The sequence below is a fragment of the Caloenas nicobarica genome, chromosome Z, assembly GCF_036013445.1.
Source record: "Caloenas nicobarica isolate bCalNic1 chromosome Z, bCalNic1.hap1, whole genome shotgun sequence".
Classification (NCBI taxonomy): Eukaryota; Metazoa; Chordata; class Aves; order Columbiformes; family Columbidae; genus Caloenas; species Caloenas nicobarica.
Genome location: NC_088284.1, coordinates 23,465,123 through 23,492,513, shown reverse-complemented (window position 1 = coordinate 23,492,513; position 27,391 = coordinate 23,465,123). Strand labels below are relative to the sequence as shown.

Below are 27,391 nucleotides of genomic sequence, written 5' to 3'. Positions count from 1 at the left end.
ATTGTATGGTTGTTTTCCGTTTCATTATCTTGAAATTAAATATAATCAGTGCAGCAGACTATACAAGTTCCTGTACGCCACATGACAATACGATAAATAGCTGCCTCATCCCTCTCCCTCCCTGTTTTGCCATCGGTAATGCATGTAGGATGCATGACTCATATCACACAATGTAGAGACAGAGCAGCACACCGCTCTCATACATCTAAATAATCATATTGTTGATTTTGATCTACTACACTGGAAAAGAACAGTTTGTTTTCCTCTGACTTTCCACTTAGCCACATGATACTGCACTGTAAACATCCATTAAACATTTATTTTCTTGTCACGATTGTAGCCATTGCCAATTTTATTTTTCTTTCCTGCAGGCTGCTCTGACTCTTCCACAGAGACCACTTCTTCATTGTTCTACTGTGATTCCTGTTGTGGCTCTGACATTAAAGTTTATTATGCACCTTTTCAGGCTTAAGGATTCATGGTGCTTTCTTCCCTGGATGTTGTTCATATGCTGGACTTCTCATCACGTCCGTGACGGGATTCGTCATGGCCTCTGGATCTGCCCATTTGGAAAAACTCCTCCTTTGCCATATTGGCTGTATGTGGCAATTACAGCATCTTTACCTCATCTATGTTCATTTATTATGTATTTAACAGGCACTAGAGAATTAATGTCTATAAAACATGGAATCCACATTGATGTATAAGAATGATGGCTCTTAAAGGTTGTTTGTATTGGCACTTGAAATAAGCTATCTGTTTATCACTGAAGTGTTTTCCTTATGTTTCATATGACTTCCAAGGTATGCATTTTAAGCCTGTGGAGCCAGTTACAACTCCTGTGTCACTTCTTTATGGTCACAGAAACCTATTTAATGAATGGTAATAATTTTATATCTGTACATTCCCCTTGTAAAACACATGGTCTTCCATTTTAGTTCATGCATAGCTAGCTGATTTATGAAGTACCTAGTCTCTCTCTGTAGTAATTACATTACATTCTACTGTCATGGTGGTGTTCATCTGATCACCGTTCCCTTGTTTTCCTGCTGGACTCTTGTATTCAACCGTTTTAAAAGAAATGCTGTTTGTATTTCACAATGTGCAACTGTGTATCTGCACCTCTTAAAACACTGCTATCATATAGTGTTTCTACTAAATTCTGTTTCTCTAGAGTTGCTTGATACTCAACTTACAGATAATTTGTGGTTAGAAAGGAGAAAATAATTTGGTTACGGTATTTTATGTGTTGGCCAAATTGTTTAATTTTTAAAATATACTAATTCTGAATATTATTTAATTTGGAACTAAGGAATTTTAGCAAATATTTAAGGATTGTGTAAAGAAAAACTTACTTATTGCAGTAAAACATAAGCTTTAGGGAAGATCCAGGAAGATACAAGAAAATCAATATTCCTCCAGATGTGAGTTTGCTTAAAGACCTTACTACTGTAATGGTAAACAGCATTTTCCATTAAGTGCAATATCATCCTTATTATTATAAAATGAAATGCATTGTTATGAGTATACAGAAATAGAAATTTCCTCATAGAGAAGTTGCTTAAGGAAAAATGTTACTATATTGCAGGTTCATAACATAGTAATTTCTCAGAAAAAGTCACAAAGTAAATATTAAGCTCTTGTCTAGTTCAGTATACAAGCTGAGAAATGTCTATTAATAATTGTTAATTTTTTATTCATTGCATTCCATTGCCCATGAAGGAGATGAGGCCTTAATTATTCCAGTTTGTGATTAATAGCTGTTAAAGGGGATTATTTTTATGGAAGAGCATATATAGGGTAGCATGTGCTGAACTTAAGTTATCGAAGGGTGCAAAGATTAGGTGAAGTGTTCATACTACATTTACATTAGTAGGTGTATATTAGTATAAAGTACAAAAAAAATACAGAAAATATTAACTGAGATGGCTGGATTAATGGGTACCAGAGACATTCTGCAGCTGCAAAGTGCTGATAGCTCTCTGCAGCACAGTAAGCTAATTTTGGGAAGTGTTTCACCCTTTTAAAATGTGCCTTGCCACAACAAGAATAGTCTCTGCCCTATTTGTTCTTTATGTTAGAAGTGTATGCTTATGGAAACTTGTCTTACAGTACAGTGGGCCTATATAGCTTTTGTTATTAATAAAAGGTTTTTTCTTGGAAAGAAGATTGGAAAAGCAGAACATTCCTTAAAGGATTATCCTCATAGCATGGATTTCTGTCTGTTACTGTATGTAAAAGTTTCATAGAAACTACATCAGAAATACCTTGCTTTAGAGCCCTCAGAGCAGGAACTGGCTTTTATCCAAAGGCATGATGGTTTAGTAGAGAAGGAGCATTGCTCGTTCATTTACTTCTAACCTGTATTTTAAGCTATAGATAATAAAATGCCAATAATGAATATATTTTGTGCAATAAGGTAACACTTAAATCAATGTAGAAAATTTTCAGTATTCTTGTTTCTTTGTATATTTTTGTCCTTTATCCAGATTTGCTGCAAAGTGAAATGTATATAGGAACACGTGGAGAATTGCACTGTCTCATTTTTAGATTGTAGCTGTAGCATTTTTGGTAGCTGTATGTCCACCAACAGTCCTTACAATTGGTACTGTACTGTTCTAGTTACATTTAAGGATCATTTAATGGGTACATCTTCAGTAGTTTAAAAACATGTATTTTCTTTCTCTGCATTTCTAGCATTTTTGAGGACCGTTTTACAATAATTTTCAGCTATATCACAAAATAATATTTTTCTGGTCATATTCTTATACCTGTTCTACCACAGCAATATGTCAACACCACTTAGAAATGTATTAAGGAAAGTAGCAAGCACTTTTGACATGACTTCTTTCTCTCTCCCTCCAAACAGACATATCAGTCTTGTGCTTCATCCTGAGATTTAAGCAACTTTAGCTCAGGCCATTGACAACTTTTCAAGGTAAATGGACATGTTGTACATAATGCTGTAATTTTGGGGTATTCAGATTAGAGAACAAGGGAGAAGTTAAGGATTTTTTTCAGCCCATGTCATCTAGGAGATACACCTGCCTATTAGAATTAATTGCCTAACAATTCCTTACCGGTATTTCATGTACATTTCAAATTCATTGGTATTTCCAACTATGCACTGATACCTGCCACGTGTAGCAAAGCCATGGCAAAAATAAACCAAGATACTGAAAACATAATGAATTTGTGCTTTACTGCATGCATTACAATAAATAGTAAATGCGAAGTATAAAAAGCATGTGAATTACACAAAAAATGGTTAACAAACTCAAGCTAATACTTTTGTGCACAATGTGTGATACGTATCGCTTAAGTATTAGTTATTTCAGTGGTTCACTTACTATGCTAATCTAAACTTTTTCCATCTATTTTCAAGTTGTACTTACAAAGTTGAAGAAAGTGTAGGAGTTTTCTGACTTACTTTTTGTTAGAACTCTGCTGCTTTTTCTCCTGCTTTAATGAGTCGCTGTCATAAAAAGTGGTACTAATAATTGCCAAGTTAAAAGAAAAATGTTAGAATGTTTCTTCTCCCCAGTCCTCTGGAAATAAGATAGAATTTCTCCTAATTCCCTAGTAGCCTTAACAGAAAGAGTTAATACATTTTCTGTCACTTTATATTCTAGTTTAAAATGTAATCTGTATTTTCACATGACTACTGGTACAACTTTTTTCTACGGTGAAGTATATGGTATCATGTGCCTTTAATTGGTTATTCCTAATTTGTGCCATGCTCCAAGGAAAATGCTGGTGAATTTGAATTAAACTGTATTAATTTTAACAACCAGGCCATTGGTATTAGCTTATTATCAGAAGAACATTTCCTCTAGTAATGTAAGTAAAGTTACAGAAAGAGAGAAAGAGGGAAGAGGTTAAAATTCAGTCCAAAGGAAATGATAGTACACACTCAATTTTGAACTCATGTATTTTTATTCCATCACCTACTTCCAGTATGAAGCTAAATGATGAAATGCATCAGAAGAGTACATTGCTTTTTAAGTAACAGAGCCAATATAAATGCCATCAGTTATGCAAATTTATTCAGGGCAGAAGAATTTTTGTGTTGTGTTACACAGCGTGGGCTTTCATTAATTGATAATTTTGAGTCCACAAGCTAGGGTTTTTTTCCCTGCTACAGGCAGACCTTGCATCGAAACAACAGAAGAGCTGTCAGATTAAAGTACCCTTTGCATTCATTACAAAAAACCAACCAACCAAACAAACAAAAAAACCAACCCGAACAGTAGTAACACTTTTCCTCAGAATAATAAATCGATGCCTTCAGTCATTTCTTCAAATTCCCCCAATTTTACATCCTCTACATAGAATTACAACTTCAAAGCTGTATTGTAGAACTAGTTTATGTTACTTATAACGTAAACCCACTATTAAAGATAAATAGTACTCATTTATCACACGCTGATACTTCCTTTGATGTTTATATAATTGTTTTCCATTTGCTTAACCTAATTTTGTATTGAATTTTTCTGGGGTAAGGAGTATTTGTCTCAATGACTAGGAAACCCAAGTATGCTACTACTTAGCAAAACTGTTGTAATGCGATGTTAAGGAAATCTTCAGAATATTGAAAACTAGAGAAGAAATTATGTTGTATTGCTTTTGATGGAAATGTTAAGTAGATTTCTAGGCAGTTTTGTAAAAACAGATTTGTTTAATCAAGATGAATTGACTGTAAACATTTGTATTAGTAAATACGAGTGAACAATCTGTATGAAAATGGATTTGTATGCTGAAACTTTTGCAGGGGTAATTGACCAAGTCAGACCATATGCTGTTGCCATATCCACCACAAAAACAATTCCTTTGTCCAAGGAATGTTACTGATGTCCCCAGAGCCTTCCTCATGTTGCCAAGGGAATTCAGTCTTACTTTGATCTTGGTAGTTTTTCCATTTAAAATTGCGTAACATTGGGTAGGGGTTCCTGGACTGGTGTGGGGTAGTTTTCCTTGATCTGCTGTCCACTCCTCCACAACAATTTTTACAGATGAACTGAATAAGCTGGCAGCTCTGAGTTCTGGTACATGGGAAACTGGAGTTCTGGAACTATGGGAAAGAAATTAAACCAAATATAGCAGGCATAACAGTGGGATAAGGATTTTACAGGGTTGTAAGGCTGCTAGTTTCACTTTTACATTTCAGTTTAAATTATTGATAGCCAAACAAAATGAACTTATTTTTACATAGTACTGGCAACAACTTAGAAGCAAATTTTGTGATGACTGCACGAAAAATACGAAGTGTTTCTGGGCCAAATTATTACTGTAAGGTTCAAGTAGTAATTTATATTTTCAACAAAACCATCTGTGTCTTTTTGTCCATTTAACTGTATATAAGATATTGACACAAGCAACCTGTTATTTCCTAGTCTTACTGTGGAAGCATGGTTAGGGCTTGGGGAGTTTTGATACAGAATACTCTAGCTAGGAAGACTTTCTAGCACAAGTAATTTTTGTTTCATTAGTCCCTGGAGAGAGAGAGATCTTCCCTTCTTCTAGACGTGTATTGTTAATGTTCAAGTTCTAGTAGTTTGCCGCATCTTTTGGCTGAATGTTCTCTGTGCCTTGTACATCAAACATAAATAAGCAAAGCAAATGCACTTACAGCTCCATACCATAAAAATGTATGAACATGATTTATTTATAAATTTTTCCCCAAAGTAAAACCAATTTAATGTGCTTGTACATCTTGGATCATGCATCTTGCATTTACTTATCTATGTAAATATTGACCAGGTGGTATTGCTGATAATTTTATATGGCTACAGAGACATCAGCAGTGTTTCCTGCACTCTTCTGATGCTTAACTTACATCAGGTTGGATGAAAAGAATTATTCTGCATCAACGTACCTGACGCAGATGCCTCAGCTAGGTTCAGCAGACTGAATGGCAGAACTTCTGTCTCACAGCAAAACATCACAGTCTCTTTGTATTCAGTGTGCAGCTAGTGAGTCTGTTCAGTGGTGCTTAAAATGTGACTTACCTCTTCCTGAAAAAGATGTCTTCTTCTGGTGCACACAATTGCATTCTAGTCACTATAGCTTGTACTAACTAGATGGCAGCTGACTAAAATTGGGATTGTAGGTTGGACTTGTCTTCATGTCATCATGATTTCCTATTTCTGGAGAAGGAAGCAATCTCTTCAAGGAGTATGTTATCCAGGAGATTATGTGACGTGTAGCAAAACATGAAAAAATGAAACAACTAAAGGCAGTCCTCATGAGACACTTAACATCACTTCTAGACTGATGGATTTCAGTAGAGCAATGATCAGCTTTTTAAAATGAATTGTAACTTTTAAAATGCAGAAGAAACATTCTTTGTAAAATTAGAGTATTTTCTTTCTCAAAATAAAAATCTGTCCAAAGCCAGGAGTTTCTCTTTAAAAGATTTAACAATTGCAGTTAGTATATTTATCATGTCTGAAACTTTAAGTGCTAAGTCTTTCCTTCAGTTTACATTTATTTGGGAAAAAAAAAAAAAAGCTCTAGCTCCAGGGCTAGGGATGTAAAATTTGTTCAAAGATTGCATCTCTCTCTCCCTTGAAAGTTGACTTACAAGAGGCTCTGCTTGTGTATCCCACAGCAGAGCTTGGACTGGGTACTATCAGCCTCTCTGAATGGCAACATATAAAAATTGATCACCTGTTGTTGTAATGATAAATATTTATTGCAGTTAGAAACCTCTGATATCACTCTCCAGTGCTACCAAGGAGATGTGGGTTGTATTTGCTGCTGCTATCTGCATGCTCGGTGCAAAGGAGGAGTGCTGCAGTGTTAGGGAAAGCCATGGCTTGAGTATGGGATGTGTGGGGCTCCGTGCTTCAGCAGTTTCCATGGGTATTAAAACCTGCTTCTGTGAAAAATCCTGCGTTTCAAAAGAAGAGTTTTTCCCCAATGGACTTCCGCCACTGAAAGTCTTGTTGAACAATCAAATTTCTTGAAAACTCATTTCAGATGAGAAAATCAGCTTGGCTGTGACTTGATTTACAAGAAAGTATATTCTTGCTGTCTGTTTCAGTGGGATGGATGTTGGCACATTTCTTTGCTTCTCTGTTGTATGAATTAGTTCTGCAAAAAAGGCAATGTCTTCTTAGTCATCAAGAGTGTGAGCATTTTACCCCTTATAGTGAACAGATAAAAAAGTTTGGAAACACTGAATACAACTTTTTTGCCTTTGGCATACATTCACATTCACCTATCATGATTATGAAGGGTATCCAACAAAATATGGAAAATGCTTTGGACTAGGCATACACCAAGTATTTAATCAGAATCTGTCCAGACTGCTTACACAACAGGCTGCAGATGCATCTCCTTTTGAAGAAAGTAACTGATGTCATAAAATAGGCTAATGAAAAACGAAGCATTGAAGACAGAGTTCCTTTGCTCCAGTTCTTTTCTTCAGCCAGTTATTCTATGTGCCTAGCTCGCAGAAGGACTGGCGTTCCAGTGAGTTTGTTTGCGTTGCCACGTCGTGTACACACACTCCAGGCTTACATGAAAGATGAAAGGTTTCAAGTGCACAGGTGAAGGTGAGTTGCATGATTATAGCAGAATGCTCTGTTCCTGGGTTGTTCTTGATATGTGATACCAACGGAGCAGGAAGGATCTCTTAAAAGGAGTAGTATTGATTAAAGATAGAGAACATGTTATTTTCCTGGCACTGGTGGTATTTCCTTGTGCCAGAGTATCACTCCAGTTTCCCTGGCAGGAGTTACTTTATTGATGGAGATAAAATCTTTGGTTTTCAGTTGAGATTCCAGCTGATTTGGGACACTGACATAATTACATCCACGGAGGTAACAAACATTGATTTTCTCTGTGCAGCAAGAACAGCTTCTACTAAAATTTTCCAAGTTTGTATTATATCCAGGCTTGAAAAAAAAAAAAATGCAGCAGAATACTTTGTGTTGAAGACATTGTTTGAAAACACTCTCCTGTCACATTTGCAAAGGGCATTTACTATTACTGCTTACTTTCTATCCCAAAGTAACCTGTACTTGCAGGCCTTTAGAAATAATTGAATAGCCTACTTCATGGAGAAGGAAAGCACTTGCAGAGATACACACAGCCTTCTGGAGGAGGTCACTGCTGGCTTTCAAAATCGGAACAGTTGAATAGAGGTCTTCTATGGCATGCATAAAATACATTTTAATGCTATCAGATGTTATATCCCTTCATAATTTATTGACGTAAAATTTCTTATCTGACACTTGTTTTCTTCCCTCTTGTATTCCTGTCTCCACGATTCTCCTGGTGGTAGCATTTCACATTTATCTCCAAAGTGCTTTATAAGCATTACCCAATCTCACTATGTCCCTAATTAGTTTATGGCGGGGAAAAAAAAGAAAGGGTTTATTGTCTTATGAGAACAAGTGGGGAAGCCGGGCCAGATAAGCGTGTTCAAAGATAAATTCTTCAAAGCCAAAGAAGTAGAGCTGGCTGGGGAATGTTAGGATGAAATGTAGTTTTTCAAGAAAAAGACTGCTACAGAGAGGAGCTTGTTTCAAATTCTGTAATTACTATAATAGCTTGCAGGTTCGTGGTTAAATGATATCTATCAGTCATTTCCTGCTAGCTGAGCTAAAGTGATGAAATAGTTCAGGTTTTAAAACTACAAAAAGAGACCATTGCAAACATCTTTCCAATGCCATGAAATAGGCTTTGGAATAGCATTGAGGAACTAAGATACCATGTTCACTTGCCAAAGTAAATCATCTCCCTGCCCCAAGTTAGCCAACAAATACAAATGTGCAGGACTTTTCTTCCATCCAAGTATTTGATGGACTGGAAACTACTGAATAACTTGAAAAAAAGGCAGTGAAAGAAATGACAGGGAGAGAGTGCGTATGATGTCCCCTAGAGAGCACAGAACCACTCCTGGGAAGGACAGTCAGCACTTACTGCAAAGATTATTCTCTTGTTCCTGCCTGTTTCTTTCTGCAACCCAAAGACTGGATCTCTGAAGGAGTGGACAAATCAGGGTGCCCCATCTTTAACTGGCAACATAGAGTCAGTGGTACCTGAATGTAAGAGAGATTAAATAAAAGAATATTTACTTGCCCAGCTTCAAGTGGTTAACATCACCTGAAAGATTTGAGTGCTGATTTGTTCCTGTGAATTTTACTGGATCAAATTTTACTCTGTTACACCTGTGCAGGCTCCATCTGTTGGCAGAGAGATTAGCTTGGTTCACAGAGCAAGTTTTGTAGTGTAACCTTTATTGCAAATTAGGAATGTTTGGTGATCACATTACTTTAAGTGGAATTCAGAAGGAAAGCAGGCCAAATCCAGCAATCAAAGCCCTTCTTGGTATGAGTGAGAGCTGCAGAAGCAGGCAAATTTATTAATAATTTATTTGTTCTGGGTATTCCAGGAAGTTTTCAGTCACCCATTATGTTAGCTGTTGTGTAACAGTAAGACAGTCCTTGCCCAAGTAGTCTTGCAGTATAAATAATCTGATTTATATCATGTAGATAACAATTATAAAAAGATGAAAATAGAGGAAGTGATTCTGATCTTGTTCAGCTTCAAGTAACAGACTTTATAAATGCAAATTAGAACTAATAAGTGCAAATTACTACTCCTTTTTTCAAAATGTTGACATTTCCCATACCCCTTGGACTTGTGAAACTCATACATCTGGTATTCCAAAAAGAACTGCCAGGAATAGCCCCACACTTTTTTTTTTCCTCTTTAAATGCTCAAGTAGATTTTCCACAGACAGTGACACCATGGAGGAGGACATGGGGGATCTATAGCCAACTCATGAATCATTTTAGTGTTCAGAAATTTACTATATGTGTCTCCCATTGTTGTAGAAGTGTAGCCTTTTTCAAAAGCAGGGCATATTGGATTTTGTACAAAAGAGGCAGTAGAAATTAACCCAGTTGCAGTAGTGTTTCTTTGTAACATGTGATGGAGTTATATATTGACGTTCTTTTTTGCCTTTCTGGGAAAAAAGAACCAAAAAAATCAAAAAGGCGTAGGGAAGAAGCTGTTTTGGATGAACACTCCTTACATGGTGAGTTTCTCCACATCTGCCAAGCTACCTGGCAGCTCCTGAAACAGGATCATAGAATCACAGAATGTCCTGAGTTGGAAGGGACCCACAAGGATCATCAAGTCCAACTCCTGTCCCCGCACACGACAACCCCACAGTTCACACCGTGTGTCTGAGGGTGTTGTCCAGTCTCTTCTTGAACACTGTCAGGCTTGGGGCCGGGACACCTCCCTGGGGAGCCTGTTCCAGTGTCCACCACCCTCTGGGGGAAGAACCTTTTCCTAATGTCCAACCCAAACCTCCCCTGGCACATCTTCCTGACATTCCCTCAGGTCCTGTTGGTCACTAAAGAGAAGAGTTTGGTGCCTGCCTCTCCTCCTCCCCTTGTGAGGAAGCTGTAGACCATTGTGAAGTTTCCCTTCAGTCTCCTCCAGACTGAACAAACCAAGTGACTTTAGCCGCTCCTCATATGGCTTCACCTCCAAACCCTTCCCCAACTTCGTAGCCCTCTTCTGGACACTCTCCAGTAGCTTTATATCTTTTTATCCTGTGTTGCCCAGACCTGCACCCAGTGCTCCAGGTGAGGCCGCACCAGTGCAGAGCAGAGCGGGACAATCCCCTCCCTGCCCGGCTGGCGATGCTGTGCTGGATGCACCCAGGACACAGTTGCCCTCTTGGCTGCCAGGACACACTGTTGGCTCATGTTCAACTTGCTGTTGACCAGAACCCCCAGATCCCTCTCTGCAGAGCTACTTTCCAGCATCTCGTTCCCCAGGATGTCCAGGATGGACATTGATAGAAAATTTGTGCAATGACTTGGGGTGAAAACACGCTGCTCTTGTTTTGCGGTCAGCGGGCCACAGGGTCCATTCAGAAAGGGTAGATCCTTCATTAGAGATACCCTCTTATTTCTTAGCCCAGGCTACCAGAAGCATAAAAGAAGTCTTGGAGCTCTTTTTCCTCTTCCCCAGCTTCCATACCTATGTTGGTCATAAAGAAAGTTTCAATTCAACTCTGAATGAAAAATACTATGTGAGACTGAAGAGTACATCATAGCCTCAGATCTGTGAGTGGGGATACCTGTTACCTGGCAGATGTGAGATCATGTGAAGTTGTATAAGAATCTCAGTGCTAGCTAAATAACAAAAATGTAATATGGGCATGATGGTTTATAAAGCAAAATTTAATTTCCTGATATAAACAAGGGCTGCAAGAGATCATAGTTCAGGGTTAATAATGACTTCACAAGCCACTGCAACAGTCAGTAAATTTGAGTGAGGAAAGAGAGAGAATCACATTTGTTCCCTGTAAAATTGGTGCAAGGCTGTTGATCCTTATGCGCTGATGTAACGTGCTGCATGTGCTCCACGCAGCCTTGTGTTAGTATAACCTCGTTCACTGGTTATGTTTGCGCTCATCCCTGCGTAAGTCTCTCATGACCGTAAACATGTTTTCAGCCAAAGTGTAAGACCAGAACATTTATGTAGTTATTTGTGTTGGAAGAAAAGAGCACCAACCTTCTTTTTAAACTTGACTTAACGAGTTTCCATTGAACACTTGTCACTTTTGTTATCTCTCTTTACATACAATGTTGATTTTTAAAAGACAGGGACATCAGAAGAGATGCTCAGAATACATGTCCTGAAAGTGACATCAAGCTTTTTAGGAGTCTGGAGAAGCATGTTAGAAGAAAAGCATCATGCTGAACCAGACCACTGATTTCTCTAGTCAGATATTGCCTCTGTAGGGCATGAGCTTTCACTGATTACATGTTTATGAATAGACCTTCTGTCCCTATTTCGCTTTTTTGCCTTTTGGAATAAAAATAACAGACTCACTTCCTCATTCAAAAAGTCAGTTAAGGCCTAGGACAAAAAAAAAGAGTCCAAAACTTAGGGGAACCTGGTCTTTGGCACTCATCTCTGTCATGAGAAGTCTTTTGGGAGACAGATTTGGGAGGAGGCTGGGCGGACAATTGATGTAAACATCACATTTTTTTTTACTTGGTCTGCAAGAGTGACTAAGCTATGTAGTCAAGAAAATATTTTTTATTTTCTAAATAATAAGGAAGCATGCAGAATTAGTGGTCTTTGTTCTAGAAATCCCAATGTACTTATTTCCTGCTTGTGTATCTCAGCATCAGGTTTTCTCCTGAGCAAGCCAGCCACGGAAGATATCTGCCATTTTTTCTCTTCAGCACCTGCAGATCGTCTCAACACACCTCTTGTGGTCCTTCTCTAAATTGTGATTGACTTTTTAAAAACAGAGACTGAGAAGGGAAGGTTCTTTCATTTTCTCCTTTTGCTCACTTGCACAGTCAATGAGGTCCTTTTCCTAATGCTACATTATGTCAACTTTTAAATGTTGTATTGGAGATATGGAAAGGGTTATAATTTGGCTATCTCAAATGATAGGAACATGCCATTGGAAGCCAAGCTTTCCAGTTAATCAGCAAGGGTGTGCTCCATGGCAGTCTCAAAGAAAGTTGTTGAGGTGAATCCTGAGGCTCTGCTCAGAGATGGCTTCCCAGAACGGTTCAACATCTGCAACATGATGCTAACATGGTTTCTATCAAATGGTACTCCTTGCTTCTTCAGTAATGGATTTCTGGGTATCTGCCTCTCATTCTCTAGCCAGCAGCATTTTCATGCCCATCTTCCCTGCAGTCTCCGTTTCTTGCCTTCACAGAGGAACAGAGTCACAGAACTTTTTCAGCCTAGATCTTCCTCTTCGCTCTCACTTCAGAGAGATTTTCACTTCTCTTTTGAATGCCAGTCAGCTTCTCGTCTCTGCTCACACCTGTCCCACAGCATCCTCTCCTCCTCCAAAGTGCTGCCCTGTGAGGAATGATCCCTTTTGCTGTGTACTAGTGGTGGTGGCTTTCTCCGTGCTGATTCCATTGGTGATGAAAGCTACTACCACAGCAAGAGCTAAAATCCAGTAAATGCACCTCCAGGTAAAATGCCTGGCTCTTAGGTAGTGGGGGGTGGACAGGGGTGCAGGGAGGGAGTGAGCTGCTTCAAATGGAATTCAAAATACCTGTAATGAAAATTTTATTGAAATGGCCAGTAGAAAATACTAGGTATTTCTCTGCAATTTTGGCACTGCAGCCAGAGCTGGCACCTTTGTCTTCCTGGCGTGTAAAGCCTCTTCTTCTGGATAAAAACCAGCATTCTTCCAGACAACTCAACTTTCAGCCTATTCTGTCATAATTTAATGGTCAGGGAGTGAGAAGTCCATGCTCTACAAGCCCCAGGTGCCAGGAAGCTCAGGTTGGGACGAGCCTTTCAGCTCTCGGGGAGGCTGAGCACTGCAGGAGCGTGAGAGCTTTAATTGCTTGTGGAGACATTCACCTGATGGGAGTGAAATGGGCGCTCCAGTCCCTCCTCAAGTTTCCCCTCTGTTTTATGTATCAGTAAGATTTAGTGCCAAATGTAAAATATACCCCCGCCGTGAGGCCCTGGCTGTCTGTCAGGGGAGCTTTCCTGAGAAGTGGGTGTATCTATGCCCTCCCTCTCAGGCAGAGGATTGAGTCTGGCTCGCTTGCTTCTTGGCAAGTGCATTAACCATTTAAAATGTTCACAGCTCAAATTTTTCTTCTGGATTTTTTTTTTTTCCCCCAAAGGAAAGTACCCGCAGATAAATTTCTGGTATGCAGAAGGCTGAATGAGAGTTATGCTTGAGAATTTTAATGTATTGGAGTTTACAGTGGGCACAAGGCCAGCTGATGCAGGCTAGAATAGGGGACATCTGAAGAGGTCACAGTTTGGGATTTTGATACCTGCACAAACAATTGGAGACACTTCTAGGAAGTCCAAAGTATAACTGTAAATTGTGTCCTCTGTCCATTCATGATTTAAGCCAATCTAGGAAAAAATATATATCTTATTGCAAGTTGATTGTTATGATCACTTACAGAATAATAGGAAGTACTGAAGTAACAGATAAGCCTATTGCATCTATCAGTATGTCAGAAGCCTTTGTCAAATCAAGTCCTGCTGGAGACAGCAATGATCCCATATTGTTTTAACATGAATTATCCTGCTTTAACAAATTTAGTTGGTGGTTTTAGTCATCTTCAGTAATCAGCACTGCTCTTGCAAAAGAAGATTGTCTGAGGGCAAGGAGTGGGTTAAAGAAGGACAGTTTACTCTTGCCTCTGCTTGAGTAACTGGAGAAAGGTATGTATAACTGAAGGCATTATATTACAATGCATCCGAATGTAGAAGAAGTTACAATCATAACCTCTGCTCAAAAATTGAGGGCTTGTATTAAAAGAGCTGTCAGTTTTAGCCTTTCCAGCAGTCCCACATTAACAAATAAACAGCAGAACTTCAAAAAGGATTAAAACAAGAATTTGCTTTGTTTCTCAGGGTAGAAGAATGGCTACCTTTGCGTTTGCAACACTTTCTGCCTGCAGGTTTGCACTTTCATTTTGAATGCAATCCAAGTCAATATGTCAATAAAACTTCACTTTCCTTTAGCTGTACTTGTAACTAATGCCACTGTCAACTATGTCAGTGCAATTCTTGGAAAATAATTTCTGGCTAACTTGTTCTTCCTTTGTAAGCTGGATGGCTGCCTGCACATTCACGTGAAGCTACAGCACAATATTTGCTATTGTTCCCTGGCTTTATTTTTATTTTTAATTTCTCAGCCTCATAAAACAGAGTTGTTTCCTCAGTTTACGCTTTGTCCTGTTCTAATAGGTTTAGCATTTTAAAGTGTTGACACATTATATAGCCTCCATAAAGTAGAAAGCATGTTCCGGGTCTGACATAATCATAGTTTCCTTACTGCACTTTCCCGTTGAAGCAGGTTGACATTTATTTTATTTTGGACCTATAAATGACATAATGAACTCTGAGGGAACTCACAATGTAAAACTTCAGCTCAAACTGAGTAATGTGACTGAAGAAGTTTTATTCAGTATGCTGTAGCTTGTTGACAGCAGCAGAAAAATTAATACCTGTGGACATCTGTATTTGTGTTTCTGAGAACGTAGAATGTGTGTGTGTCTGAGCAACCACCTGGGAACACTTTGGACTTGTCACCGCAGGAACCCGTCTTAAAAATTGGAGTGCTTTGGTTTCTCCCCCCATCCCGATCACTGCCAAGGCTCCCCGCACTCCATACTCTTGCTGCAGTGGGACTTTTGTAATCTGTATCAGGCCTCTAAAACTGTAACTAAATGGTGACAATGAATCAGCTTGTTGATTTCAACATAAATGACTTCCCCGAAATCATAATATAATTATCTACTACTTTTTATCCTCTTAACAGTAGACTTCCATTCGAAAGTGTAGTACTCTGCATTTGCCCCATTGTCTTATCCTGGTAGATAACAATGTCAAGCAGAAACCAACAGCTATGAAGTAAAACTGTGATAGCCAGGAAGTTTGATTGCACTGTATTTATTTATTATTAGATGGAATTGCAAAACCAGTGTTGTGACAGTGTAAGTGTAGATTAAAGTCCCTGAGGTTAGCAAGTTCTTCTGTCTCGTGTTCTGGAAATTTAGGAATGGTAAGAATGGCTGTAACAAGCCAGAGCAAAGGTGAGCGTGGTTGAAGAGTTAGGGGCTTCTCAGACAGATTTCTCTAGTTCAACCCTGGAAAAGGTCAAAGCAGACAGCCTGCACTGCAGTGGCAGTGCTGGAGTAACTGCTCGTTACCCAAGTAATCTTCTTGGGGCTTAGAAGATTTGAACCAGTGACATAGTCAAGTGTAGCAGGAAATATGAGCAGCTATTTTCCCCAGAGACAGTTTTCCCCATCTCCTGCGTGAGTCAGAAAAAGACTTTTTTGATGTCGCTCACAGAAGCGTTATAGAAATTATCAGCCTCCAAATATGCATTTTTCCCCCCCCATTGAAAGCTATATGTTTGTTCAGATTGAATGTTTCTCTGATAACACAGAAAATTATTGAAACAGGCTGCAGAAAAAAGAATCAGGAAAAAAATGGAGAGAGATACACCAGCTGCAGTTTCTCTCCAGCTGCCTTTCACCAAAAACATTGCAGACGCTCTTTCATGAGCAGCGTGGCTCCTGCATTACCAGTGGGCAAAAAGGGAGTAAGAGACCAAGATGTGCTGAATAACATGGCCCTCGCTCGGGGTCTTCACGGGCTGAAAACACGTGGGTCAAATGCACTGTGAGTGCATGGCTTGGCTCTTCCTGAGATCGTGCCTGTTCATACTGCAGCAGGTTTGGCCCACGACTTCGCGTGCTTAGCTTTCATGGAGATGATACGTAATCACAGGGGAGTATTTTTTTTCTTTTACTTTAATCCCGCAAATATTTGTTTCTGAAGTATTTCTACTCTCTGCATTTCTGTTGTTGAAGAGCGTCATCGGTGAGGAGGACTGGGAGGTGGCTGTAAGGCTGTACCGCCTTGGGGCACTAAGTGAAAAATAGCCTATTTACCCGTCTGGCAAAAGACTTAACCACGCATCTATAGGTAAGAAGAACCCTGCTGAAGTCCGTAGTCCACATGGGAGGCAGGGTGAGGCTTTGAGTCACCTTCATCCCGGCAGCCGGGAGGTACCGGCAGGCGTCAGTTCCTGCAGCTCGTCCCTGCTGCATGGCTGTGCTCCCGCAGACCTGGGAGGAATGGATGTGAAACTGGTCACTGTTTTGGCTGTTCTAGCACTTGTGGCTAGTCAGACGTCTGAGAGTAAGTAAAATTGTCCTTTATCTATTTCTATACTTCAATCTCCTGGAAGAAAAAAAGACGGAGAGAGTGTCTACGTGGAACTGTGTCTGCTTGAGCCTTTGCAGCTCTGTATGGGACAGGAGACAATAGTTTGCAGGTCTGTGCTGTAGCATGGAAAGATTTAAACAGTGAAACCTGTCTGTCTTAAACTGCACAGAACAATTGGTGTTTGTTTCAGTGGACTAGGAGCTTCACCTGAGAATTTCCTTGATGTTTCTACAACGGATGTGGGGACTTTGATTCTGTAAGATGGCTTAAGCAAGCAAAAGCCGAGTGGGTTGTCATAGCAAACATTATCAAGAACATCGTAGCTGAGAGATTTTAACTGCTGAAAGCGTAAGACTTTGAAGCAGTGATTTCCTGAGGGAACACCTAATAAGATTTCACTATTTGTTTAAAGGGATCTCTTTAGTTCAGCTGCAATTTCCTTCTTTCCAAGCTTCTCAAGAGGTAATATGTTTAAAAAATCACTTGGTCTTTTCCTTTAAAGTTAAATTGCCCTGGATGGCAATGATTTAAAAAAACTTTTAATTACAAACTTCAAGTAACTGATTTGTCTCTGCAGAAAAGCAGTTTTGCATGCAGCTTTGCTCCGCATTCAGTGGAGCATGTCTCAAGGATTTGGGAGATTTGCTTTTTTCTTGTTGCATTTTCATCAAAATTTAAAAATTTTTGAAACAGATTAGCCAATGCTGTGCTTGAATTCTTACTTCTTCTTTGTAATTTTCTAGTGTAAAATAAGCTGTGTTCACAGAAAAGAGTTCAAGTTTTGGAGACTTCAGCCTTTGAGATGCTCCTTTCTTAAGATCCATTGGCTTCAGTAGGACTAGGAATTGTGAAGCTCCTTGAGGGTTTAGAAAACATGGAAAAAATCTGCCTTAAAATTTTATCCTATTAAAATGGCCACTGCGTCTGCTGGCGCGGGAATGCTCTGCGAGTGTTCTATTAGATTTATGATCTGGCCAGTCAGCAAGGTCTTGCATAATAGGACTGGCATGTACATGCACAGGTCAAAGTAAAGGTTCTCTTAGAACATGTTTTCTTATACTGCACGATCTGGCACAGGGGAAATAGCTTTACCACCTAACTTTCCTCATGCAAACATGTTCCATACTTAGGAAAAATTCTCAAACAGAAGAACCCACAATGAAAAGGGACAGAACTGAATGTGGCTGTCTGGATACAGGCACACCCTGCTCTGATCTGAACCAGATTTAGGGTTAACCCTGACTAGGGTTAGGCTTCTTAGGCTGGCCATTACGCATCCATTTATTTCAGGGTCATGGTACAGATATACAAGTAAGGTTTGGGCTGCTACATGCAAACTTGCAGAAGTTTCCTTTGCTTGTGGATGTGAATGGGTAGCTGTTGGCAGAGGCCAGGAAAGCCATCTGGTGGCCAAAATTACAGCCAGCCGCACGCAGGGACACGGCCCTCCCAAGCTGTGCCAGAAAATGAGGAGATCAAGATTCCTTTGTAGTGTGTGACACGGTTGTTGTGTGGTTGGTTTATTTTTTGATTTTGGGTTTTGTTTTGTTTCTTGGTGGTGGTGGTGGTTTGGTTTGAAGTAATATAATGCAAAAGAAGTTGTTTGCAATTTTACTTTAAAAACCTCTGGCATTCTTCCATCATCCCATCGGAGTGCCAGGGATTTACAGGGCGCCAGATGTTGTCACACCTGCAGTGAAGTGGGCAGCTCCACATGACAAAGTATTCAGCAGGTTGGACAAGGGAACTTATTTCAAAGGTGGTTGGTTTGAGTTTTAGTTTGAGAAGGCTGAAGTTCTCTTTCAGAAGCTCCTGCATATATTTCATGTTGAAGATATGAAGAGAGAAATTTGGTAATTCCTATACTGTAAAAACATCCAAAACTAGTGTTAAATGCTACAGAGTAGGAATAACAACTAAATAAGACTTTCCGGGTCCTCCCGAAGGAGTTAGCTAGAGGTATCCTAGTCAAGTTATTCCAGTAATGCTGGTCTAGTCAGAGTTAGGATGATCTGTGCGGTGTGGGATATTGGCTCCCTCTTACCAAATTGTGTTGCTTTATATAAAAAAAGTTATATGTTCATGACAGCTTCTTTTTGCATCTTAATGTATAGGACATTATCTGGTTTGGTTTTGCTAGGAATAACAGAAATTTCAGCTTCTGATAAGGCACTGGATGCCAGTATTTGTTTGACCACATCAATATTACACTCTGTTTTGCCAATTTTCATCCTGCGTTTTGTTGATACTCTGTAGTCCGGAGCATCAAGGTTGTTGCATGGGTACAGACATCTTGCAAACTAGTGCTAGTAATTTGATGGACAAAGACCCAGTTGAAAATCATGACCTATGTGACATACCAATCTGTCCTTCTCCAGTCAGCCTTCCAGCCTTGAAAATGTCCATATTAACAGCCATCCTCAGAGCAGAGCAGGAAAAGCATCACTGCATAACTTCATTGTTATTTATTCTTGGCTGCAAAATTACGTTGTATGATTTCTATATTATGATTTATACTTTATTTATGGTTATTTCCACCACTTCAGCAGCTATAGCTTACAATCCCTTCTATCTTTTGTTCGTCTCTTTCTCAGAATTATGCTTTAACTCTGTATATTGCCATGTAGTCAGAACAGTAGGATGCATTAGGGCATTTTTCAGTATTTGACTTTCCCTCTCATGTCCAGCTATTAAGCAACCTCCTTGTTTTTACAGAGTACAGCTATGCTACATTTGCCGAGGCTTCTATCATCCTGCTTTGTTCACCTGCCAACCAGGATCAGAGCCTTCTGTCTCCTAAAATAGTTATTGACTTGCTTTAGGTTAGGCAGAACAGACCTGCTTTGAGGTACTGAACTCTTAAAATAGCCTCGAGTTTGTTTTAGGTGAAAGGAACATTTTCTGACAGCTTCATGAGCAAATGAGTACTACATGAGCTGCTTTACAGTTGCTATTTTAAAGTGTAGGTGATGTGATAGTAAATTTCCTTCCAAGGACAGAGCCTGGATTCTATGTCCATAAACCAGCAACACCGGATTAAGAGCTGAAACTTGTCTGTGGAAATTGCCGTATTGAGACCAGAGCAGTTCAGTACATATCATGTTCTGACTAAGCAAAACATTAATCTGATTAATCAATGCAAAGGTTTGTGGGGGATTTTTTGTTGCTTTTTTGTTGGCAGTGGTGTTTTTTTTTTTTCCCCAGATGTACAGAGCCTACTTTATAACCACAAAAGAGTGCCATTAGGAAACACTAATGCCTGCTGCTAATAGCCCCAGGTGTGCCAAAGTTGTGCAACCGGTGCAGAGCAGCATCGGTTCATGCTGAAGTCGAGGCACATTAGCAGCAGGTCTCACATTTCAGCATAGATAAAGTGCCTCAGGCTGATGGATCTCGCTGTGTAGCAGAAGCTGTCCCTCCGACCACACAGTGCTTTGGGGGAACCCATTCTGCTTAATGACCGTGTGTGTCTTTGCTGGGCTCCCTTAGTTCGTGTAAGTGCAGGAACTATCTTTCTGGGAGTCTTTTGGTTACACAGAATGTCTGCAGCGTGGCCTTTCATTCAGCAGCCCATGGGTCACATCCAGTTCACAAAGGTCAACCAAGTGCTCTGCCAGCAGTACCGACAGGCTCCTCTGTGCTGCCCGCGGGATTCCGGAGGGACCACCAAGGGCCAGGTCAAAACACTGACTGCTGGAGTGACAGCTGTCAGGAAAAGGGCTGTGCAAGGCCTGCCTAAGGCAACTGGGCTGGCTCTGGAGCAGAGAGAAATGGATACAGGGACCAAAAGTGCCTTCCCCACTGTTCTCACCTAGAACCCAGCTTTTCCTATTGTGTTTAGTCAAAAGAGGCAAAAATTAAACCAAACGTAGTTAAGAGCAAGCACAAGGTTGTGGGAAATGGCACCATCACTCACCAGCCATTTCCATGAGGCTTCATCTCCTCTTTTTTCTCCATCTGGCCCCCCTCCAGGAGGCAAAGAGCTGCACTGTCACATTGGATTTTCTACAGAAGGGCCTGGTTGAACCAATGACTGCTGTGCTTCTCCTTACCAGTGGTCTGCCCTGCCCATATCGAGGCATTAACCTAGTCCTGCCTGCCTAAAAACTGCAGCCAGAGAGCGGCGGGGCAGCCAGCGGCTGCTCCTGCTGTGTGCCACAGAAGGGCTCTTCGTCAGGTACTGCGGTTTCCCTAAATGGGCAGGCAAATCTGAGAATGTCTGCTTGACACTGAAAAAGGAGGGACAGGTTCTCTGTTGCCTCAGAACCCGAGCAGGCACCAATAATTGCTTTTAATATTTCTTGCCTGAACCCTAGATGACACAGCCTTCCTCAGCTGTTGAACATGTTCCTCTCAAGTTTGAGGAGGACGATGAAAAAAGCAAAGCAGAAAGGATGAGAGAAGTTTCTATGGTCTAAGTATGGCCAGGTAGGAGATAGTAATTGGAAATAATAAACTTTCATCCATCAAAGAGACTTGATACTGATCAACGGAAGCGTAAGGACATATAATGAACAGTACTCACGAAGGTCTTGTTCCATCAGAACCGTTTTTTGTGCTGTAATAATGAACTGGGCAATGGAGTGGGCAGGATGGCTCAGTGCTCCAGGAGAGCAGCATCCCCTCTCCTGGGGCTCTGGGGAAATACAGGAATTCCTTGGCTCACTGCTCCGATTGTTCCTCACACTCAGGAACTGAAGCAAACAAACAAACAAAAAAGAAACAAACAAAAAACACAAAGCAAACAAACAAACAAAAAACACGAAGCAAACCAACAAACAAACAAAACACAACAACTTTTAAAACTGACTCCCATGTTAAATGGTACCAGTTGTCACAAGTACCTCTGTAAATAACAAGTTGCTGGTGACACTTTCGTGTTGTCTGACAAAAAGACCCTGATGCCCTGAATTCATCTGTTGATTCAAAAATAATCAATTTATATTTTCCATACTGTAGATGTACTTTCATGCACATAACAAAACCAACAATATTTCAAAGTGACAGCTTTTTTTGTCGAAAAAAGAGTGCAGATCAGAATTCTTCAAGGCAAACACCCATACAAATCTGTGAAAGCAAGAGACCTTCTCCAGGCACATGCCTCAAATAAAAAGTTACTAGCAGGCTCTCAATCTCCATAAGAAATGCTTTTGCCTCTTTAGCAAAAACTTAAGCATGACCTTACTCACATTTTACACGAAATTTCATTCGGTTGGTGTATTCACCAGTTTCACATGCAGTCTGTTGCATGTTCTTGTGCTGGGAGGCAGAGATTTTTGTATAGCTGCATGAATTAGATGTCAGTGGCTTAATGCTCCAATTCAAAGATTAACTGAGCGTCAGGTAATTGAATTCACTCTAAAACTGCTACTGTAGTTATATAAGTGCTGTCTAAAAGTGCAATTATAAACAAGTTTCTAAAAGATGTGATTCCTGTTGGCTAAGTTCCCTGTAAAAGGGCAGTCTGTCATGAGTGGCCAGTGCAATATTCATAAAGCCACCTGGATGCATCAGGAATTTTGCTTTATTTTCCTTATATGAGTTTGTGTATACTTCTCTTTATAAAGCTATAAAAGTATATCAATATTGCTTAATTTTCAGTCCTGGCTAACATAGTGCACTATATTGCACTATAAAGTGCAATACAGGTGGCTGAGATCTGAGGATCAAAGCAAGTGACGTTTCTGAGTAGGTGAAGTGGGATGAGAGCAAGAGGTGGTATCCAGACACCGGAGTAACCAGGTGAGGAAGAGTTCAGGAGACAGCTGGCTCACCCTAAGACCTTCTGTAATATCCAGCCATTCCATCCTTGTCAAGTATTTTAGTTTAGTAGACCCCAAAGAAGCACGGGACTAGACCTCTCCAAAAAGCAGAGCTGGCAATTTCAGATAAAGTTCAAGGTATGACTACCTTTCCTTGAGTTTTTATCCCACATAATCCTTGTGCCAGGAGCTGACTGGTGACAACAGAAGGTCATACTTTAGTGTCACCAAAACTGTCTTGAGCACCCAGAAAAAATGAGTGGTGCTCAGTGAGCTGAACTCCCATTTGCAAACAGCAATTATTAGTAATTGGCCTCACAAGCAGTACGCTGTTGAAAAGACAAAAGCAAAGGGCAACAGGGAAATAATACAGGTAACGTTCAACACTTAATTAATCCTTCTGCGCCGTATGATTATTTTTAGTCCTCCTCACCGGGTTGCTGAGGAGGCAACTGCTGGCCCAGCTGCTTTCTTCCACTCTCCCTCCTGGATGTGAAATCCCGGGGCTCTGTCGTCTTCTCAGCCCCGCACGCTGCAGTGTGGCTGGTCTTTGGGACTCCGGCTGCCTGGCGAGCTGCTGCAGCTCGCCGCTCCAGCTCGCCGCTCCAGCTCTGCTGGCGTCTGTCACCCCGGCGCCCAGCGAGCACTCTTGTAGTGAGCAGAGCAAACAATCTTATTCCTTACAGGGACAGTTTTAAAGAGATTTCTTGTCTCCTGCTTACAGGAACTGAAATGGATTCTCCTGCTTCTTTCTTTTTTTTTTCGTGCTCTATGACTCTTGCACTCCTAGGCTAAATGATTACTTAAGGAACACCACGATTTACAGGCTAGGAAACATAAATTAATCAAAACAAATAGGAAGAAGACTGTCTCGCCATTTCTCCCAGATTAGCTCATGGACTGGGACACAGACGTCCTTGCTGTGCTCACTTTGAAGCAGGGGTTTGGTCCTGAGACCCTCACATCCTAGATAAATCCCTGAGACACATACCTTTGCTTGTCCTTGAGCTGATGGAGGGAATCCTTTTTAGAAGATATATTTCTATGCTAGAGCAGAAGAAAATCAAACACCAAAATGTTAATATTTGTCACAAAAAATTCTTGAGTTATGATCTGCTTTTTAAGGCTCAGTGAGTTTTTATTTTCAAGATGGTATTAGCAAGCAGGAAAAAATCTGCAGGAGATCATTCCCTATTGGAGACACATTCAGCCAGGGGAGCCCTTGGGGCGAAAGAAAACATAAAATCCAGCAACAGCATTAGTAATTTCAAAGACAAAAGATAATGAGCCTGATTCAACCTTGCAAGGCAGAGCTTTTAAATTACACTAATGACGCTTCCTGTGTCATTAATGTTGGTGATCTTCTTCCGCAAATAAAACACTTAAATACGCAAATAAAACACTTAAATATTTTTATTATTATTTTTTTTGTTGTATTATTAAAAGCCTTTACATATGTGTGCACAAGGAGAGGTGGAGGAAACTGTTCTTTAAACAACAAAAACACTCGTCAGAAAATCTGAGAGGCTGATATCTCATCTTGTAAGCTGTAAAGATGACTAACCTTTGACACCTCTCTGAAATGCCCTTCCACTAATGTGTGCAGTGTGGAGAGCAAACAGGGGGAGCCTAAAGTCTGTCTGCAGGTACAGGGCTGGGACCTCACCGGGGTCACAGAGACGTGGAGGGATGGCTCACATGACGGGTGTGCTGCAATGAAGGCGTATGGGCTTTTAGGAAGAACAGGCTGGAAGGTGAGGAGTGGCCTTTTATGCGTGAGAGTGGCAGGAAGACATGGAGCTCTGCCTGGGGATGGATGATGAGCCTACTGAGAGCTTATGGGTCAGGATCAGTGGGCAAAACAACATGGGTGACATTGTAGTGAGTGTCTGCTATGGACTTCCTGGCCAGGAAGAAGTAGATGAGGTCTTCTTCAAACAGCTGGAAAAAGCCTCACAGGCACTCGTCCTCATGGGTGACTTTAACCACCCTGATTTCTGCTGGAAGGACAACATAGCAGTGCTCAAGCAATCTACAAGATTTCTCGAGTGCATTGATGACATCTTCCAGCACAAGTAATCAAAGGAACCAGTAAGGAAAAGCACTCAGCTGGACCAGATACTTGCAAACAAGGAAGAAGTGCTCAGGAACATGAAAGTCGGAGGCAGTATTGGCTGCAGTGTCCATAAGATGGTGGAGTTTAGGATCCTAGGAGAAGTGAGCAAGGCAAAAAGCAAGAGCATGGCCCTGGATTTCAGGAGAGCAGATTAACAACCTCCTCAGAGACCTGCTTGGAAGAATCCCATGGAATATGACTCTGGAGAGGAGAGGGGTCAAGGAGAGTTGTCTGACAAGCTCTTGAAAGGTCTGTCTCAAACAGAAAACCAAGCAAAGTGGCAGGAGGTCTGCATGGATGACCACAGAGCTCCCACCTGAACTCAAACATGAAAACAAAGTGTGAACAGAGGAGTGGAAGCTGGGGCAGGTGACTCAGGTGGATTATAGTGTTGTCCTCTGATTATGCAGGAATGGGGTTAGGAAGGCCAAGGCTGAGCTGAAGTTCAATCTGGCAATGGATGTGACATGCAACAAGAAAAGTTTCCACAAGTACATAAACAATAAAAGAAAGAGGAGGGAATATGTGAACCCATTATTCAATGAGGCAGGGCAACTGGTGACAAATGACACGGACAAGCTGAGGTACTCAGTGCCTTCTTTGCCTTACTCTTTACCATTCAAACTGGCCTTCAAGAATTCCATGTCCCTGAGACCAGACGAAAGTCTGGAGCAAGGAAGACTCAGCGGAGGAGGAACAGATTAGGGAGCACTTGGAAAAACTGAACCTACACAAGGCCACAGGGACAGATGGGATGCACCACCCACCAGTGCTGAGGAGCTGGCTGATGTCATTGTGAGGCCATCATCAATGATCTTCAAACAGCCATGGCGATGGGGAGAGGTTCCTGAAGAATGGAAGAAAGCAAATGTCATTCCTATCTTCAAGAAAGGCAAAAGGGAAGATCCAAGAGAACTATAGCTTGGTCAATCTCACCTCAATCCCTGGGAAGGTGATGGAGAAAATCCTCCTGGAAAGCATTTCCAAAGATCTGAAGGATGACACAGTGAGCAGGAGTAGTCAGCATGGATTTATGAAGGCAAAATCATGCTTGACCAACCTGGTAGCCTTCTACAATGAAGTGACTAGTGTGGTGGTCAAGAGGAGAGCAGTGAATGTTGTTTATGTTGACTTCGGTAAAGCCATTGATACTGTCTCCTATAACATCATCATAGACAAGCTGACAAAGTACCAAGTCGGTGAGTGAATAGTGAGGTGGACTGAAAAGTGGCCAAATGACCAGGCCCAGAGGGTTGTGAGCTGTGGCACAAAGTCCAGTTGCAAGCAAGTGGTGTACCCCATACATCAACATGAGGCCAATACTGTTCAACATTTTCATTAATGACCTGGACGATGGGGCAGAATGTGCCCTCAGCAAGTTTGCAGATGATAAAAACTGGGAACTGTGGCTGATGCACCACATGGTTTTGCTGTCTTACAGATAGACCTCAACGGGCTGTAAAAATGGGCAGAGAGAAATCTCATGAGGTTCAAAAACGGGAAATGCAAAGTCCTGCATCTGGGGAGGAATAACACCAGGCAGCAGTACATGCTGGAGGCTGGTAGGGAAGGGAAGAAGAAATGTGTCTGGTTCATCTGCTTGGTTCACAGAACCTTCAGGGCCTGGTAACGGGGGAAAGGGAATGAATATGTGACTGGCTCAGTCACAGAATGGCTGCTTGCCTAATAAAATGGCATCAGTTATGCTAACCACATTAGCCGGGGTCAAGAGCAGGGGGCACCGGTCACAGGGTCAGGGGTGATCCTTCCCCTCAGCACTAGCGAGGCCGAAGCTGGAGTGTTGGGTCCTGGGCTCCCCAGCACTAAAGAGACATGGACTTAGTGGAGAGAGTCCAGCAAAGGGCCACAAAGATGATAAAGGGACTGGAGCGTCTTGCATATGAGGAAAGCTTGAGAGAGCTGGGACTGTTTAGCCTGGAGAAGGCTCAAGGGAGTTGTCATCAAGGTGTTGTAACCATCATTCCCATACCTGATGGGAATGAAAGAAGGGAGCCAGGCATTTTGCAGCAGTGCCCACTGACTAGGACAGAAAGCAATGGACACAAATTAAAACACATGAAATTCAACCCAAACACAGGGAAACACTTTTTTTTTTTTTTTTTTCTTGAGCAGGTGAGTTGGACTGGATGACCTCCAGAGGTCCCTTCCAACCTCAAGGATTCTGTGATTCTGTGATTCTGTGAAGTCAAGTTATGACTTGTCCCCTTCATACCTATGTTGTTTCTAACATTCTTATTACTCTTTTTTAGCTTTGTTTCCTGGGGCCTTCAACTGTTGCACGAAAATTTCACATGGAATTCCCAAAGGAATTCTCCAAAGAGTGGAGAGGTTTGAAATGCAGAAAGCAGATGGCCTGTGTCACCTGGAAGCTGTTATGTAAGATATGTTTGGGGTCCTTCACTGTGAAAGGGGTACTGTAAAGTTAAAAACTATTTGGTGCCACTTAAACACGTAGAATCTTAGAATGCTGACACAAATTCAGTGAAAAACAAGATTGTGTGTGATTTAAGACTGCTAGAATTGAATTTCCTTTTCAGTAATAATATTGATAGTTATTCAGCCTGCACTATCTTTGATACTTGCCTTATTTTCGGAACTGAAGAATGACTCATGCACCTTAAGACTTATCTGTTTTTTTCCAACTGTTGATCCTCTACAAACCTTGCCTAAACTCATTAAAACAGCTTTACTTTTGTGCATAAGCTTTTTTTTTTTTTTTGGTCTGGTACCATATCACACTGTTTGGGTTAAATTGATAAAT

The 27,391-nt window shown here is 40.9% G+C and overlaps 1 protein-coding gene across 4 annotated transcripts in view; it reads left to right on the top strand.

Annotated features, from left to right (window-relative positions):
- Window positions 1-26,960, top strand: part of TMEM267 (transmembrane protein 267) — a 38,767-nt gene extending 11,807 nt beyond the window's left edge. For 3 of the 4 annotated variants that reach the window (XM_065657128.1, XM_065657129.1, XM_065657130.1), the window contains exon 4: window positions 372-5,428. In XM_065657128.1, the coding sequence (XP_065513200.1) occupies window positions 372-707 (336 nt within the window). In that variant the 3' untranslated portion in view covers window positions 708-5,428. Of the gene's footprint in view, window positions 1-371; window positions 5,429-26,879 lie in introns of those variants that run through there. The other variant, XR_010607887.1, reaches the window with a different exon arrangement.
- Window positions 26,961-27,391: the final 431 nt, after the last annotated feature.